This window comes from Marmota monax, unplaced genomic scaffold, assembly GCF_021218885.2.
Source record: "Marmota monax isolate L192 unplaced genomic scaffold, Marmota_monax_Labrador192_F-V1.1 WCK01_AAM20220418_F8-fsc00018, whole genome shotgun sequence".
NCBI classification, from domain to species: domain Eukaryota; kingdom Metazoa; phylum Chordata; class Mammalia; order Rodentia; family Sciuridae; genus Marmota; species Marmota monax.
Genome location: NW_026692201.1, coordinates 5,555,518 through 5,574,101, shown reverse-complemented (window position 1 = coordinate 5,574,101; position 18,584 = coordinate 5,555,518). Strand labels below are relative to the sequence as shown.

The window sequence follows — 18,584 nt, the reverse complement described above, 5'->3', positions numbered from 1 at the left end:
TATCCATATATTAGGCCTTGACAGTGATGTTCTTGAAGCACTTGTGCTGTGAAAGATCAGTACCAATGGACTTTTGAATCTTGGCTCTGACCTGACAAAAACAAGAAAACAAACAAACTGTCTTCTGTGGTGACCTATGCTATAATCCCATCCACTTAGAAAGATCAAAAGTTCAGGTCCAGCCTAGGCAATTTATCAAGTCTCTGTCTCAAAATAAAAAGGGCTGGGGATATATAGTTCAGTGATAGAGCATCACTGGGTTCAATCTCTAGTACTGGGAATGGGGTTTGGGGGGATCTCTTTTAGTCTGAGAAACTCAGAAAGGGGGAGTTAGTTTTCTAAACATGATCACACACACAAAAAATGTAAACATTGAGGAGGGGGACTAGAGGAAGCTTTTCTTTCACTTTATTTTGTCCCTTTATATCCTGGTTTTCTAAAGGCATACATATTATTATTATTATTTAAAAAGTTCAGAAGTTGTGTACTGAAAGGGAAAGGCTTTTAATTTCTTTGCATCTCTCTTTAAAAACAAAAACATAAGAATAGGATAAAAGTGGATTAAAAAAAAATACATGTACACAGGGCTGGGGCTTGTAGCCCAGTGGCAGAGTACTTGCCTACATGTGTGAAGCACTGGGTTTGAAAAAATAATTTTTTTAAATACATGTACACCTAAATATCAAGTTTCTATGTATCCCAATTTTATTTTGAAAAAAATATATATATATGTGATAGAACAATAGGTCACACTTATATATATGAGAACACTCAGAAAAGTGTTCTTATTATAGCCCTAAAATTATATATAAGTGTGTGTGTATTTAAATTTTGTATTTTTTCTCACTTTTGTAAAATTTAGTACTTAAACATTTTTAAATTTTGTATTCAAGATTTTTTGATTAATCTTTATTAGCGCTATAAATGCTTGAGTAAGTATTAATCAGTTTCCCCCAATTTTCTTTCTTTTGTTGGGGGTTCTTTCCATCTCTAGGTTCTTTTTATCCTCCATTAATCATTGATGGTGGATGACTGATAGAGTATCTCTGTTGAATGTCTCTGCCCCAAAGCTCATGAGTTCTCTAATTATGTTTATAATTTTCTACATGGCCTTTGATTAATTACTTGAACTCCATGGACTTCCTGCTTTGTAGAATGAGTTTTGGGGGTTCTGCATTGAATATAATCCTTAGGGCTGTAGACTTTAGTACCTTGGCTAGCCATTTCCTTTAATTATGCATGGCAACTGGTCTCAGCTTGCATTACTGAGAACAGAGTACTTAATCCTAAGTACTCTGTTAATCATTCGACTTTTACTCTGGGAAGCTCAGGGGCATGCTTTGGTACAGCTAATCCAGTTAGTAGGTCTGAGTTGGGTTTGTAGCCAACAAGAAGGATTAGGGGCTCAACATCTCTGGTTGAAAGCAGGGGGAAATCTGTAGGAATTTTTGATAGGTCTGCCTCTTAGGGTACCCAATGAATAAAAATGAATGATTCCAAGACAAGTGCTACCTGATGTCTAGTAACTTAAAAATAATTTCAGAAGCAAGGTGGTATGGTATAAGGAAAGAGCAAGAAACTGGAATAACATGACTTTGATTTTGGTATTGAGTCTGTGCCTGATTTCTTTTGTAATTTTAAACTTTTTAAAAATTTAACTTGCTCATCTGGAAAATGGCAATGATGCATGTTTTTCCTACCTTAACAAGATGTTTTGAAGCTGAAGTAAGATGAAATTGGCAAAAATGTTTTAAAAAAATTAAAGTTGTTTTAGTAAAAAGGTATTTCTAACATTACATAGAAACAACGTTTTTTGTGAAGCCTTCAGAGGATCTTATGATGATAGTACAACTATAGCATATGTTTTTTCAATCATATTTATAGGTCTCTTGATTGCTTAAGATGCCGGGTACAAGTAATTTTTCTCACATTTTCCAGGCAAAAGAGGCTAAGTAATTTTCTCAAGGATAGTGTTTCGTAGATGAAAATCCAGGCTGCTGCAGGACCAAGCTGCCAGCCACAGTTCCTTCCTTGAGCTGTCACAACTCATCGAGGAAGAAAGTAATATTATGCAGAGCCTTTTCTGTATTAGTAGTTGTATCAAAGTACCAAGCACCAAGGAAAGCTTTGTGCTTTGACATTTTTGGACTTCAGAGGGCAGTACAGTAACTTGGGCTGAAGGCTGGGAACAGGGGAGGTAACCATGATTTTCTGATGTCACACAAGGGCTGGGAATCTATTATACCAGATGTAGTAGGCATTAGTTTTATGCCCCTTTTAAATAACTTTTTTCCCCCAGAATGTATTTGCTGCAGTTGGAAGGGGTTTATATGTGTATAACCTTCAAATGAAGCGTGTGATTGCCTGCCAGAAAACTGCACATGACTCCAATGTCCTGCATATTGCCAAACTTCCAAACAGGTATAAGTTCCATCTGTTCTGCAGTAGATGAAAGTAAGTCACGGTTCCCAGGGCTGCCAGTGTAATTTCTCAAGTGACCAAGCTACCTGGCTCTGTGGCTTGACTTGCTGTGTTCTTTTGGTAATGGAGAATGCCCTATGGCTGACTCTGAAGAGGAGTTGATTACAGGAACCAAGGTTCAAAGGAATTATATTGAATATCATTCTAAGAAAAGATCATTTAAATTTGGTGCTTTTTTTAAAAAACAAGTTTAAAGACTGTGGCATTTAACAACGTACTGATTTTCCTATTTATATTTTATATAAACCCACCTTGTTGTTGTTTGTTTATAATCAGAATTAAATGGTAGGGGCTGGGGTTGTGGCTGGGGGGTAGAGTGCTCGCCTAGCACATGTGAGGCACTGGGTTTGATCCTCAGCACCACATAAAAATAAATAAACAAAGTAAAGGTATTACGTCCATTTACAACTAAACAAAATAGTTTTTAGAAAATGAATAAAATAAAGGTATTGTGTTCATCTACAACTAAAAAAAATATTTAAAAAAAGAATTAAATGGTAGGCTTCTCATTGTCTAAGGCTTCGAAGTGAGGGTTTTCCTCTCAGAGTAGCTGTAGCTGCAGAGTTTCTACGGATGAAATTATGGGAAGACAATAGCATTATTTTCTATGCAGGATATATTTAGAGTAAGAGGCACCCTGAATACAAATGCTCAGAATATTGTAAAAATATAATGCATGCAGTTTACCTGAATGTCTTTTTCACCCATTCTGGGGATCACAACCAGAGCCTTGCACATGCTAAACAAGTGCTCCATCACTGAACTATATCCCCAGCCCTCCTAAATGCAATTTTTTAAATGGAGAAATTTTTAAAATTTAAAGCATTTGAGCCAATGCACATAGTGTCATGTGTGCCTTTACTGAAGAGTGTGTTTAGTTTGCATTGTAAAGCTACATTCAATTGTGATTTTTTTCATATGTATATTTTAGTTGTAGTTGGACACAATACCTTTATTTTATTTATTTTATGTGGTGCTGAGGATCAAACCCAGGACCTTTCACATGCTAGGTGCGTGCTCTATTGCTGAGCCACAACCCTAGCCCCTCAATTGTGATTTTTATGAACTCATGCCAAAAGCTGGAAAAAAACAAAACAACAACAACAACAAAAACAGTCAAGGGCTCCAATGATTTCTTTGATTGCAGATTCAGCATTTGGTCTTCCATGATGCTCTCTCTCTCCATATTACTGATTTTCTGTTCTGACAGGCAGTTAATCTCATGCTCAGAAGATGGCAGTGTACGCATTTGGGAGTTACGAGAAAAACAGCAGCTCACAGCTGAACCTGTACCAACAGGTGTGTGTCTTTTCCCCAAAAGGTAGCCTTTCTTTGTCTCTCCTTCCTCATATGTCAGGCAGAAGAAAGGTGACTGTGTGAAGCCAGAGAAATAATAGAATGTACTCTAAACAGGCATTAGATGTTTACAGTAAGTATAGGGTAATTGGGATCTAGGATCCACTTCTTAATATTGCCCTAAAGTAGAACTGCCTCTTTATTTTAGTTCAACTGGGATTTTATTGTTTTGAGGGCAAACAGTTATTTCTAGTAGTTATTCAATTATATTGTCTATAATTCTGATTGGTACACAAAATTTTTACCATCGGTTGTCAAACTAAAGTGTTCTTTATCATTAACATCAAACATAACTTATGGGAAAAGAACACTTTTCTTTGTGATCACCTCATGAGCTCTTGACTTTTTGGTGCTCCATTTGAAAAATAAAATTCTAGATGTTTGAATGAATTAGTTACCAGTACCCAATATGAAATCAGAGGCTGGTGCCTCTAGTTTCCTCTGGTTCTTTTACTTACCTGAGGTCCTAGGGTATTGTGTTTAACACACACATGCTGCTTTTCCTTGATTTTGTTGATTGATCTTAATTATTTCCTGTTTTAGACTTTGTCATTCAGATCTTTTACATCTCTTTCATTCCCTGTGTTTGTGTGTGTATATTAATATACCTTTACTAATGGGTAAGTGGGGACAATAAAAAGAAATTAGGAACAAACCTTGCCGGTTAAAAAAGATGAAACAAAATAATGTATTTTAAAGACCCCAGTGTAGTACTTGGTGCCATCTGCTTGGTAATATAAGTGTGGAACATCTTTGCATTTAAATATTGTCTGTTTTTCTGGTCTCATGTCATTATTGTAAGTCAAGGTCAGTAGTTTGGAAATGACAGAACTGATTGCATTTTTTTAGGTTTTTTTAACATGTGGGGATTTGGAAGAGTGAACAAACAAGCCAGCCAACCTATTAAAAAGCAGCAAGAAAATGCCACTTTGTGTTCACTGGAGCTCATTGGCGATTTGATTGGACACTCATCCTCTGTGGAGGTACTGCTTTTAGTGGACAGCACCGGCCATGTGGTTCCCTGCTTCTGTCTTGCACTGCTCTTTGTCTCAGAAAGACCTAAAGTCTCTCATCTGTAGGTCTCTGTTATATCTGAACACGGAATAGGATAAGTGGGGGTAGTTAAGGTCTTCCTTTACAGAGAGAGGATTTGAACAAACAAGGAAAGTATTGCTTTTAAGCATGAACTTACTCACCATTTGTGAGACACAGATAGTTAACTAATAAAGGCAATGTGAATAATGTTAACTATATATGTCTACTAGTAGTCCACAGGGGGTGTAGGGTTTACAGTTAAACATGTGAAGTTAAAGCCTTAATAGAATCTGATTTCCAGGGACCTATCAAATTCATGACCAAAGCACTGTTTTGACCTATCTTTGATGGATGATAATTTGTTAACTTTATTAAACCTTAAACCTTGATAATCATTGTGCGTATATGAAAGTAGTTGAAAATTATAAGAAATAAAATTCTAACTTAGGGAAATCCAAACACATTACTGTTTACTATAGGCACCATTGCCTGTAATGGAGAAATAAGATCAGTCAAGATAAAGAGATAGTTGGAACTGGTAACTATGACTGTGTAAACAGAGCCCTAAGTAATGAATTTCTTAATTTTTTCATAGCTAGGGAGGAACAAATTACTTTTCATCCAAATAGACATTCATACTTAGGAGTAGCAGCAGCAGCACGCTGGCTACTGCGCATTTTCTATATATCAGAAATTAATACTAAATTACATAAACCCTAGAGTTTGCAAAGAAATGTAAAATCCTTGCCCTCGTGGATCTTATATTCTAGTGAAGAGGAAAGGGGCAAAGCTAATAAGCTTTGTTTAGGCTGCTTATGATGGACCCAGATGAGTAGCAGACAGTGAATACTCAGGAACTAGAACGTTTCTTGCTGAGTCCTGTAAATATTGATGGAAGATATGGGACTTCAGATTTGAGCTGAACTCTGGAGGTTAGGCAGGTGTATAGCCTTGTCACTGTATGCTCTCTGATGTTGGGTACTATGTGTTACTCTGCTTTGCTTTGCTTTACCAGGTAGCTCAGTTTTTTGTGTTTTTGTATTTTTGTGTTTTTCATTTGTTTTACCTTATTTTTGCTTGGGCATCTATTTGTAGTTTGGAGGTGGTGAATGTGGCATGTGGTAGACAAGGGCAAAGACAGCATTTACTTGGTGGCAAGGAACAGATTGGCTGTGCAGGGGCATTGGGTTCCCATGATAAGACACTAGTGTGAGAGAAAGCCTGAGATGGTACTTTCAGGTTAGATTACAAATGTCTTGTATGTAAGGCTGAATAGTTTAGACTTTTTTTTTTTTTTTAAGTAGTAGGGACCTGTCAAAAGGTTTTATGTGGTTGGGAGACCTTGAAAATGGCATATTTGTCGTAAGTCAGATTCTTAGGAATTTTCCTGAAGTGTTGATACTTCAGCATTTTTAAAAAGCGTCCTGACTTCATTGATAAAAATTTAGTGCTCCAAATTCAGTGCTCTCCTAGGTGCTGTCTCCTGAATTTCCTCATCACTTGTATGTTTTCATCCTTGCTTTCTGGCCCAGCCCTTCTACCTGTGTACTCAATTCTGTCTTTTCCAGACTCCTAATGAATTTTGTGCTGATATTTTCCCTCCTCACTCCTATATTTCAGTGAATTCTCACCTGTGGCCTCATCCTGCTGTCTTCAGAAATGTATGTTACTTCAGAGAACACTGTCATCCTCTGGTTCCTTCATGTTTGCTCCTCTCCTGTATTTCACTCTTGCCTTCAAGGACCTCATCCTTTCCTTGGGTTCACTTATCTCCTCTCTGACATGTCCCTCCATCCCCGGTGCTCATGCTGCCTTTTCATCCACATTCCACTGTCCTGTCCTTAGCCTCCAGCCTTTTCCTTTCCTAGGCACATCTCCTCCCTTTCCTTGGAGAGTTTTCTCCTGAAGCTTTCTGTGACTGCAGTTTCATCTCTGGGTCTCCTCTCTGTTTGAGTTTCTGTGGCATGCTGTAGTCTGTACTGCATTATTTAGGACCCAATTACCAAGTCTTTCCTTGGTGCCCTAATTGTTTCAGCTAAGGTTTCGTTTTCTCAACTGGTATGATCTTCTTGAGGGCAAGGACCATAAACACACCAGAGACACTTAGTAAATGCTTGTGGATTGATTGAGTGCATCTACTTTCATAGAGTTGAAGTCAATGTTTATCTTGGGAAATTTGGAATTCAAAGACTTTATGAGTGCCATTGGTACATACATAATGATTAAGTAAAGCAGGCATGGCAGGACCTGTACCTGAGAGAATCTTAAAACCAATACTTGAAGGATTAGATTATGATAACATTTAGAAGATACTTGAGAATTCACTTAGTTTACGAAAATAGCTGTTACTCATAATTTTGTAGTTGAGCAATATTAGTAACATTCTGACTATTAACATTTTAGATAGTGGTTGTTTTTGTATATAACTGTTACCACTACTTAAAAATGAAACTTCTCATGAAAATCAAAGAGCTCTACATTCAAATCCAAGGAAGTCTGAAAGCATATTTTGTAAGTACACATGCTACTCTTGTATCAGCCTCTTCTCTTCATAAGTTCCTATAATCAGTGGTTTCAATTTTCCTTACAGATGTTTCTGTACTTTGAAGATCATGGACTTGTTACTTGCTCTGCTGATCATCTCATTATTTTGTGGAAAAATGGAGAGCGAGAATCTGGATTGCGCAGTTTAAAACTATTTCAGAAATTAGAGGAAAATGGTGACTTATACCTTGCTGTCTAGTCTAAGGAACTGAGAATACATATGCATGAACCTTGAACATCAAATATAGAGTAATACTCTGAAAAACATTAATATATTGATTATTTAAATTTGTATTTTTTTCCCTGTTTGGTTCATAAAATTCTACATGTTCTGAGTTTTTACACACTTACAACCCAGAAAAAAATTGCTTCTCAGGTATTAGAAAACCCACTAAAGAACATACCACAAGTTCTCCATTGGACTTTGTGCAGGTGGTGAGTGCTTAACTTGAACCATTGTGAAATGGTGGGAATAGGGGTAAGAGTAAAGTAGTAGTTTTATTTTGGGATTCCTTTACGGTGTATTTCACTAAGAATTCTTGTGATAAGCCAGGTACAGTGACCCATACCTGTAATCCCAGCACCTTGAAAGGCTGAGGCAGGAGAATCATGAGTTCAAAGTCAGCCTCAGCAATGGTGAGGAGCTAAGCAACTTGGTGAGACCTTGTCTCTAAGTAAAATACAAAATAGGGCTGAGGTGTTGTGGCTTAATGGTTGAGTGCCCCTGAGTCCAATCCCTGGTACCCCCGTGCCCCCCCAAAAAGAATTCTTGTGATAAATATTTCTACAAATTTCCCTGGCCTTTAATAACTATCAGTGATTTTTTTTGGGGGGAGTACCAACTAATTTGTTTAAATCATTAATAAGTTAGTTGTGGCAACTAAAATTCTTACATACTAAAATCCATAGATGTCTTATGAAGGTATATTTCTTTCCCAGTGTGAATTGGCTTGAATGCTATTGGCCAAATTAGTACTAGAACAGCAGCTGCCCCTCAGGTGTTCCAACGATGAGTCCTAGACCAGCAGAGCAGCAGTGTTTCCAGAATCAGGACTGTGGCTGCAAGTGCCTGATTGACCGACCTCGGAGTTAATATGAAATGCTCCTTCTGTGTGTGTTGAGATTGGATCATCTTTACCTCACCAGCCTTGTGACAGAATATGCTCTCACTTTTAGTGCTGAAAAATAAAAGTTAAAAAGTATTCTCAGCTGGGCGCAGTGGTGCATGCCTGTGGCTCAGGAGGCTGAGGCAAGAAGATCAAGAGTTCAAAGCCAGCCTCAGCAAAAGTGAGGTGCTAAGCAACTCATGAGACCCTGTCTCTAAATAAAATACAAAATAGGGCTCAAGGCTGTGGGTCAGTGGTTGCATGCCCCTGAGTTCAATCTCCAAAATATTCTCCACAGTAAAAATTCAGTGGACTTAATTATGAAATTATTCTTAATCTTCTGATTAAAGAATCCTATTAAAGAAAGGGCGAGGTGACTGATTTTCAGAAGCTAATCCTCCTCAAAGGACACTTCTGCATATTTGCTCCTTATACACAGACATACTTCCTAAATGGAATCTTTATAAATCCTTGTTTTTACTGGTCTTAATATTCCCAGCTACCCACAAAGACTGGAAGAGTTAAGGTCATCTAGGTAGACTAATGGAATAATGTCATAAATGAAGACACCTAGGGCTAAGGAGGTAAGACCTTGAGATGGTTAGCTGTGTAGTGCCTGATGTCATCATTGAGCAACTTTAAACACAGGAATCGAGGAGGAGGGAGTGAGATAAATGACTATATGACTACCACTTGAGGAAAGCCAGTTAGTGTTTACAGTCATTATTGCTGTTTGAATTCATAAGAAAAAAAGCTTTAGAGAAAACTATACTAAAACTTAAGCTACTTCTATGTGAAAATTAACACTGCCTTTTAGCCAACTAAGTGTTGTTATCGAGGCATATTTGAAAAATCACAAAGAGCTTCACCTGAAGGTGGGGCATGGGTAGCATCCCCAAGCTCGGTGGACGTGCAGTCTAGTCTGAGTGCATCAGATTGGGATCACTTTGGCTAGGTTTCTTCGGACTCCTTTAAAGCTTTTTAATTTTCTTCTCTATATAGACTTTTCCCCCTTTACTAACTTATTCTTTGCAAATTCTACATTGGCTCATGAATTAATAAAGATGTTTCTGAAGTTGTAAAAGACATAGGAATTCAGAGATTTTAAACTTTCATTTCTTAACCTATTCTGGGTTAGTATCTTGTGAGAGTGATCTGTTTGAATGGAGTGGTGAAAACCATACATGAGCTTGAGGATCGAACAGTACCACAGTGAATCCCTTCTGTGGTTATTGTCCAGCTAACTACTTTTCCATCATGAGAAACTTGTGTATTCAGAAGGTAGCCTCCAGCTCAGTCAGAGGACTTGATGGCTTTTTTCGTGAGAGCTCTGAGGTCAGAGCTAGAGGGTAGCAACATGATTCTGGTGGGGACTTAAATTCAACTGCTGCTCAGTAATTACATGTAATTGCTAAACTTTGAACTTTCAGTTTAGAAGAAAATGATAATTTAGGTCAATATGTAATTGCATTTTTTTCTATTTCCCAAGCTTAGCTTTTAATACCTAACACTATGTATCATACCTTGTCATTTTTTAAAATATTTTTTTAAATTGTACATGAAAAAAATAACTTTATTTATTTATTTATTTATTTTTATGTGGTGCTGAGGATTGAACTCAGTGCCTCATATGTCCTTGGCAAGTGCTGTACCTCTGAGCCACAACTCCAGCCTTTGCCATTTGTTTTTAAAAATACTTTTACCTCAATCTATGGCTGTATTCACATAACACAATTAAAAGTGTTGGATCATCCTTTCCATTTGTCTCAAGTGGAATAGGTGCTGATTATGATTGTTCTTTGCCCAGAAGGCTAACTAGTCCTGAACTCTGAGAGCAAGTAAATTTCAAAACCTTAAGTTAGAAGTAAAGAATGCCAGTGAAGCTATCGAATCATTCTGGGTTAAGTAACAATTCTGATAACTTTTCCTTCTTCTTGCTAGTAGTAATAGTAATAATGTCACTTTAATTAGTTTTTCTTAAAAATTAATTAAAAATACATGATATTTTAGTAAACAACTGAGTATAAGAGGAAATTATAATAGTTGCTCAATTATTTCTACATTATTTTAGCATACAGAAACTGATATATCTACTACCTGCAGGACTATATTTCTAGTAAGTTGACCTTATGGCAGAAAATACTCATAGCTAGCAACTTAGAAAAATTACACTGTAGAGTATACTGATACAGAGCAGAGCCGCACTGAAGCTTGAGTACCTGGCTCTCTTAAAGCATTTACCATCAACGCTAAGGCTTGAATATGAAGTTGACTTGACATAACACTGAGTAAACTGTAATGTTTCATACAGAAGATGTCAGGGACCTGATAAACGTTACTAACCAAATGGAGCGGACAGCAAGATAGTCAGGAAAAGATCGTCCTTGCCTCAGACAAGCTTCTGAAGCCTAGTCAAATTATTTAGCTCCTTAATATGGGATTCTGGCATCCTGATTTTAATGTGTTCTGAAAACAAAGTGTGTGACTCATGAAATAAAGGACACTAAACGCAAAATTTGAAATTATGAAAAATTTAGGCCAAAGAGGTAAAATAAAAACAGCTGTTGGGGATGAAAAATGGCTGTAGGAATTTAGTTACAAGTACTTCACAAAAACATTTCATCACATTTACATAATGCAGCATTACAATACAAAGCTGGCTGCTGTCCTGACCAAGCAAGTTCTCTTATCATCTAACAAAAATAATTTAGATATATTTCATCACATGGAATCGTCATATATGTTTCCATTTTTGGTACAAAACATAGAAAAAAATATTGGCACATTATGTAGTGATAAGTCATTTTTTTTCTTCCCATGTACCAGTTTTGAGTGTTCTGCATACCAATTTTAATTTGGAAACAAAAGTAATTAGTGATTCAATTAATTCCGTCTCTGTTTATACCTCTTAAAATGCAGCATGGAGTACAGAGAAAGAAAAAATGAAGATATTTTGTTTGCTGAGTTTCTAATGTTCGTATACATAGAGAAGTGTTGGCTGGTAAAGAAAGGAAAATCTCCAGTCTGACTTTATGTGAAAAGAGCTGTATAAAAATATGCACTTGTGCTTTAGAAGCTTTTAGCATACAGTTAATAGCTTAAAATAGTATTTACTGCCTCTCCATATACCTATTTTCTGATATATTTACACATCTTGCAATCCCTTTCTATATCATTTAAGCAAATGGCATGATCTCAAATATAGATAAGTTAAAAATATCTGAACCTTGAAACTCCCCCATCCCCTCCCCAGATATATATGTCTAGGTGGTGCACGGCACAACAAATGCCATGGGCTTAGACCCAGAAAATTTAGATCGTTTTGATAAAAATTTTTAACAGCAAATGTATATAAATTTTTTTTTTTAAAAAAAGCTTGTCCAAGGGCATTCAGATTTAATGGCTTTTAGATTAATACTCAGTGTAGTGCCGTGTGGCTGCCCCCGTGAGCTGTAAGTAAGGGAAGCTCAGGATTCCCCCCACGTGCAATGCCACTCCTCCCCAGTCATGGATGCCTTTCTGTTCAGATGAATTCCTTTCACACGGAGGGTGACACAGACTGCTCAGCCTCGTCTAGAGGGGCACATGCCAGGCCAAGGCAGCATCCTAACTTGGGTGTCACACCCTCAACCCAGAAGATCCACCTAGCCATAGAAGCTGTGAAGCTAGCTAGTCGATCAACAATTTGGTCCTAGTTGTTCTGCTCATTTTATGTAGCTTTTTTCTTAGATAGATCTGTTCAGATAAGCTTCTTAGGAATCCTTTTCTTGAGGAAAATAGTCAAGCTAAACAGTGTTGATGACTTTTATGGTAAGAGATGAGCTGAACACTAGCTAAGCTATTTGGTCACCATCCAGGGGATGGGCTCACAGGCGCCAGTTTCTTGTATCCTACTAGTTACAGTGAATCAGCTCCATAGTGACAAGGCTTCACAGGATGATGGCACAGCAAAGGAGTTTGCCAAGTATTTGATCTGTCACTAAGTGATCATTCAAAAAAAATATTTTTTTTTCATGGAACATAACTTTCTAAAAATGAAATTTGGGGGCTTGCATGATTCAAGGTCAAATATTAAACATTTTCTCTTTAACCTACACCTGTCATTATAATTATAAAGGAAAGCCTCTTGTACACTACTGTGATTCACAGTGCCCTTTGTAGATCAAGAGGTCCCCAACTGGTTTGGCTTTAGCTGTCAGACGGAAGCCTCAGACTTTTGCACTTTAGGTCATCTAATGTCTTCCAGTGTTTGTAGTTATCCGCCAAGTGCTGCATCAGGGCTGGCAGATGTGCAAAGGCTGCAAGAACATAAAAGAATCAAAAGAAATCTGTTAAATTAAGTTGGATTGCTGGAGCATTTATCAGGCAGGGGCTCTCTGAGGTAAGTTTGGGATTAGAATTGGAGACATATCCAAGGTTAGGCCTTAGGCTGCAAAACAAACAGGTCCTTTTAATTATTTAGAAAGCTGGCCATCGATGACATTAACCTGTAATTCAGAGTGGATGTATTTTTTTTTTTTTTGCATCTTTCTGGAGTTTCCTCCAATGAAAGAATAAATTGCTTTGGAAACATAGCATTTGAGGAGCTGAAACCTTGTTTACCCAGTTGTCATACATTCATTGAGTCCTCTGTACTCAAGGCTCTGAGCTAGGTGCTAGGGACACACCTTTCTGGCCACAAATAACTTTTGAAAAAAGTATTTCATCTGCCTTTAGGACTAGCCTATGTAATTAATGGTAAGTGTTCTCTGTCAGTGGTGAAGCAGCCACTAACTTACCATCCCACGCATCAAACATATCTGTTATGAAGTAGTCAATGAAGGAGATCTGGGACTTGGGGATGCTGCAGGTATTCCGGTCAAACACTGGCATCACCACTGGTAGCCCCTGTCTCTTCTCTTCATCCGTCTGTAAGGAAAACACCACCACAGGGCCATGGGCACATAAGGAGACTTCACGGCAACAGCATGTTTCTCCAAACAATTCTCTGAACATGGTGATTATCCATTTTTATATAGAGAGAAACAGGCTCAGCAAGGCCCTGAATCTTAGGTAAGTCAGCCACCACACCTGCTGCAGTGACTGAGGTCAGGTTTCTGACACTGACATCTCCTACTTCTCATGCTATACCACACTCCCTCCTACAGCATTGATCTTAGGGGGCTTAGCCCCTCTTTCTGATCTGTTTTTATTATTTAAAAGATAACTATTTTCAAAGTCTGACCAATATTACTACTACTCAAATCACTACTACTAGTTAACATACTGAGGGAACAGAAGCAACAGTGGTTAAATCTACTGGCAACTTTGCATAAATCAAGGAACTGGCACCAAATAGTATTAAGAGCAATTGTCATTGTATTTTCACTGTCTTATGCTTAAAATTTAAAAAAAAAAAGTTTCACCTAAGAAATTACTTTTTGGAAGCTGTATAATAATTACTAATTTTATTAACTCTCCACCTTTTGAGTATGTCTCTTAATATTCAGCATGACAAAAGGAAGTACACAGAAAGCCCGTGTGCTGTATACCAGCCTGGTCTGATGGTCATCAACAGGAATTGAGTTGTGAGCTGAACTAGTTACTTTTTTCATGGAGCACTGTTTTTACAGAGGAATGACCGACAGGCAAACTATGGTTGTTCTGATTTGAGTATTAGCCATGCAGTTCTCTCAAGGTATGTGGAAATCTGGGTACTACGCACATTATGGTGTAATGTGTGTAAAGCCATACTTCACAAAGCTGCATAGTAAGATCCACTTTTCCTAATGCTATATTAAGCCAGAAGCCAGCTGATCAGAGGCTGCCTTTGTAACTTTTTGGATTTTTAGGTCACGCTGACTCAGGGAAAAGGATGCCTAAGTAGGAAGCTTACATCAGTGAACTTAACAGTGATTCTCTCCCATTCCCCATTCACACACTGAGAAAAGCTTGGAGTAGGACTTCACATCCTCTGTGTGGATCCTAGGAAGCCCATTAATGGCCTCCTACCAGTGTTTGGCTTTGCTCACTGGTTTCAGGACAGCTGATCAAGCAGCCTTAAAATATCCACTGGTGTTCAAGGAATAATTTGTTCCCCTCCCCTCTTCTGGCAAGCTCAGAACTGCCTGTCCTACTTTTCTTCAATTCAGCAGCTCCTTCTCAGCCTTGCAAGCTACAGTTAGCTTACCCGGTTCTCTGTTGGCCATCTTCCCTCCCAGCCCTGCTAGACACTGTTGGCAATTTGTTATCCTTCCTCAGTAGTACATTCCAGCCAAACAGATGCCTCCAAATGCGGTCACGGTGGCTACTTATCTCCTGTCATGTACATACACACCAATCCTTAGAAACTTTTCTCTGGAAGTAGGGCTATAGTTCAAATGGCATGTGATAGTCTGCTCTTTTCTGAATTTTTCTTAATTCCTCTTTTTACTCCCACAGTTAAGGTGAATTACATATTGCTGTTCTCCTTATATAAAAATCCTATTTTTCCAGAAAGTCTTTTTCTATTTCTGCGTTTCTATATCCTTCAGGAAAAAAAACAACTCTGATATCACTTGTCCAAAACCCCCCCTTTATCTGAATTTCTGTAGCACTTAATATATACACTTCCTTTAGATGTTCATTTTTTTTTCATGTGGGCCTATCTATGTGCACATCCCTCCCTGACTGGACCATGAGTGACCCATAGCAGGGATGTATCTTACTCATGTCTGTGTTCCCAGAATGCACTGTGGAGGCACTCACTAATAATCTGGTAAATGAATGGGAGATTTCCTAGTTCTTGTGGAAATTCAGGATCCAACAATTTGAGGATAAAATTTACTTCCATAGGCTCAGTCTACTCCCCTTCTCCCAGAGGGACTTCCTTTAGGATACTGTAGGTTAGTCCCTTCAGAACCAGAAGTCTACACCAGGCAGAGGAGAGCTGCCTCCTTCCAGGGAAGAGGTCAGTAATTGATAAAAAGTTACTCAGCGGGAGGACCCACAGAGTTCTATGGCCTTGGGCCCACTCCTAGACAGTAAGTGGAACCTCCCTCAAGTCAGCGCACCTGTGCAAAATACTCCTCGGAGATCCTCCCGGCCCATTCGATGCACAGGTCCAAGGGGCGACATGGGTTGGCCACATCAGCACACTTAATCATCATGCGCTTGATCAGGATTTGATTTTCTGGAAAGTTCTTCCCAGTAGGGTTACATTCACAGTCGCTGCCCTCAGTCTGGAACACATGATCAGATTAGGGCTGATTCACGAGGATGGTAAAGTCACAGGTACCAACTCACCAGGCACGCTTTGGCATGACTGGGACTCAGCAGTCAAGGCTTTTTCTGTGAGCAACTTGGTAGTAATCTCAAAGAAAGAGGGTTCTCCCCATCACCAGTTTTTCAGAAAATGTGTAGAAGCAGAGTTTTCAGTTCTTGAATATGTTAAAGGTGGGAAGATGGCACAGGTGACTCTTCAGTTATTTCTTCATTTATTTTCCTTGTTCCCACTCACCAGCTCCCCTCTCCTGTACCTTCTGTCTACCCCTCCCATTTTTATCATTCTCAGAAGGTATATGGACACTTTTGCTTTCTTGGCTGATCTTCTGGGTGGTAGGGAGTGTAAGCCATGTAAATTTGGGGTAGATGGAGCAAGAGTGGGCTAGGGCAGGAGTATGTGTGTTCAATGACATTGGAAGAGATGGTTGTTATGGTTTAGATTTGAGGTGTCCCCAAAATGTCACGTGTGAGACAAAGTAGGTAGGCTCTGAGGTGAAATGATTGGATTATGGAAGCCTTAACCCAATCAGGGATCAAGCCTTAAACCAATAGGGATTAACTGGATGGTAACTAGAAGAGGTAGGGTTTGGCTAGAGGGGGCAGGTCCCTGGGGAATGCCATTTTTGTCCTTATTGAGAAGAGTGTCTCCCCATGCCTCCTTTTCCTTCCTGATCATCATGTCCTGAGTTGCTTTTCTCCACCACACTCTTCTACCATGATGTTCTGCATCACCTTGAACACTGAGGAATGCAGCCAGCCTTCTATGAACAGAGACCTCTGAAACTCTGAACCCCCCAATAAACTTTTCCTCCTCTAATTGTTCTTGTCAGGTCTTTTGGTCACAGCAGTGAAAAAAAAATTGACTAAAACAATGGTTATGCACCAATACATACTAATAGGAGGATGTCAGTGGTCCTGAGCCACACAGCCAGGTTGGGGAGTGGGTGGGCATACATTCAGGCATAGGCCAGTTATAGAGCCTGGGAAGTTATTTTCCATTCTCAAAGGCACCATTGATTTAATTGTGTGAAAACAGTTAATTAGTTTTCCAGGGCTTTGCCAAAATGAGAGACTGCATAACATTCAGGGAGTTTTGTTTTGTTTTGAGACTGGACTTATTTATTAAAGCATTGATAGAATACTTTCTGAAGATTGTTCTGATTGATGAGCAATCGGAAGATACTTCTTACTACAGACCTCACAGTCAAACATAAATCTCAACAGAAGAATTGGGGGTCTTACTTGGATAGATGACCCTCCCAATTCTAATTTTATGATTCTGTGTAACTTTTCCCCTCAAAATACCTATGTTCTTTCTCCCATAAGGTGCTAGGGGAAGGCAAAAGCCCTGGCATTGTACTGTGAAGTTCTTGTTGGAGGGGGCTCAATACTGGTGAAATGGACACTATCCTTCTCCCCAGGTTAGTCATATGATGTGCTCTATAGTCTTCTTACTGATCATCATATTACCTTTAACATATCCATTCATGATTCTATACTTAGAGGATCAAAAAAATTCCACCAGAAAACTTCTAGATTTAATAAATGAATTCAGCAAAGTAGCAGGATATAAAATCAATACCCATAAATCAAATGCATTTCTATACATCACTGATGAATCCTCTGAGAGAGAAATTAGAAAAACCACCACATTCACAATAGCCTCAAAAAATGAATAAAATAGTTGGGAATCAATTTAACAAAAGAGGTAAAAGACCTCCTCTACAAGGAAAACTACAGAACACTAAAGAAAGAAATTGAAGAAGACCTTAGAAGGTGGAAAATCTCCCATTCTCTTCGATAGGCAGAATTAATGTTGTCAAAATGACCATACTACCAAAAGCGCTGTACAGATTCAATGTGATACCAATTAAAATCCCAACATCATACCTCATAGAAATAGAAAAAGTAATCATGAAATTCATTTGGAAAAATAAAGAGACCCAGAATAGCCAAAGCAACCTGTAGCAAGAAGAGTGAAGCAGGTAGCATCACAATATCAGACCTTCAACCATACTACAGAGCCACAGTAATAAAAACGGCATGGTATTGGCACCAAAACAGACATGTAGACAAACTGTATAGAATAGAAGACAGACAAACCCACATAAATACAGTTATACTAGTTGAAAGCATACAAAACACACATTGGAGAAAAGATAGCCTGTTCAACAAATGGTGCTGGGAAAACTGGAAATCCATATGTAGCAAAATGAAATTAAGCCCCTATCTCTCACCATGCACAAAACTCAAAGTGGATCAAAGGCCTTGGAATTGAAGCAGAGCCCCCACACCTGATAGAAGAAAAAGCAGGCCCAAATCTTTATCAAATAGGATTAGGCCCCAAATTCCTTAATGAGACCCATAAAGTGCAAGAAATAAAATTAAGAATTAATAAATGGAATGGATTCAAATTAAAAAGCTTCTTCTCAACAAAAGAAACAATGAGGTGAAGAAAGAACCTACAGTATGGGAGCAAATTTTTACCACATGCAAATCAGACAGAGCACTGATCTCCAGGATATATAAAGAATTTTAAAAACTTAGCACCGAAAAAACAAACAACCCAATAAACGGTCTAAGAAACTGAGCAAACACTTCTCAGAAGAATATATACAATCAATCATTTGATCAACAAATATATAAAAAAATGTTCAACACCTCCAGGAATTAGAGAAATGCAAATCAAAACTACTCTAAGATTTCTCCTCACTCCAGTCAGAACGGCAGCTATTAAGAATACAAACAACATACAATAGAATTTTACTCAGCAATAAAAGAGAATCATGGCATTTGCAGGTAAATGGATGGAGTTAGAGA

At 38.3% G+C, this 18,584-nt stretch overlaps 2 protein-coding genes across 8 annotated transcripts in view; one reads left to right on the top strand and one right to left on the bottom strand.

Annotated features, from left to right (window-relative positions):
• The window catches only part of Wdr41 (WD repeat domain 41), a 48,022-nt gene extending 40,259 nt beyond the window's left edge, over positions 1-7,763 (top strand). The window contains exons 10-13 of the mRNA XM_058574264.1: positions 2,300-2,421; positions 3,692-3,780; positions 4,687-4,820; positions 7,463-7,763. Coding sequence (XP_058430247.1) covers positions 2,300-2,421; positions 3,692-3,780; positions 4,687-4,820; positions 7,463-7,615 — 498 coding nt within the window. The 3' untranslated portion in view covers positions 7,616-7,763. The remainder of the gene's footprint in view (positions 1-2,299; positions 2,422-3,691; positions 3,781-4,686; positions 4,821-7,462) is intronic.
• A 3,274-nt stretch (positions 7,764-11,037) lies between these two features.
• Positions 11,038-18,584, bottom strand: part of Pde8b (phosphodiesterase 8B) — a 236,991-nt gene continuing 229,444 nt past the window's right edge. For all 7 annotated transcript variants that reach the window (XM_046427538.2, XM_046427545.2, XM_046427521.2 and 4 more), the window contains 3 exons: positions 15,554-15,721; positions 13,301-13,430; positions 11,038-12,820 (listed from right to left, as the gene is read on the bottom strand). In XM_046427538.2, coding sequence (XP_046283494.1) covers positions 12,711-12,820; positions 13,301-13,430; positions 15,554-15,721 — 408 coding nt within the window. In that variant the 3' untranslated portion in view covers positions 11,038-12,710. The remainder of the gene's footprint in view (positions 12,821-13,300; positions 13,431-15,553; positions 15,722-18,584) is intronic.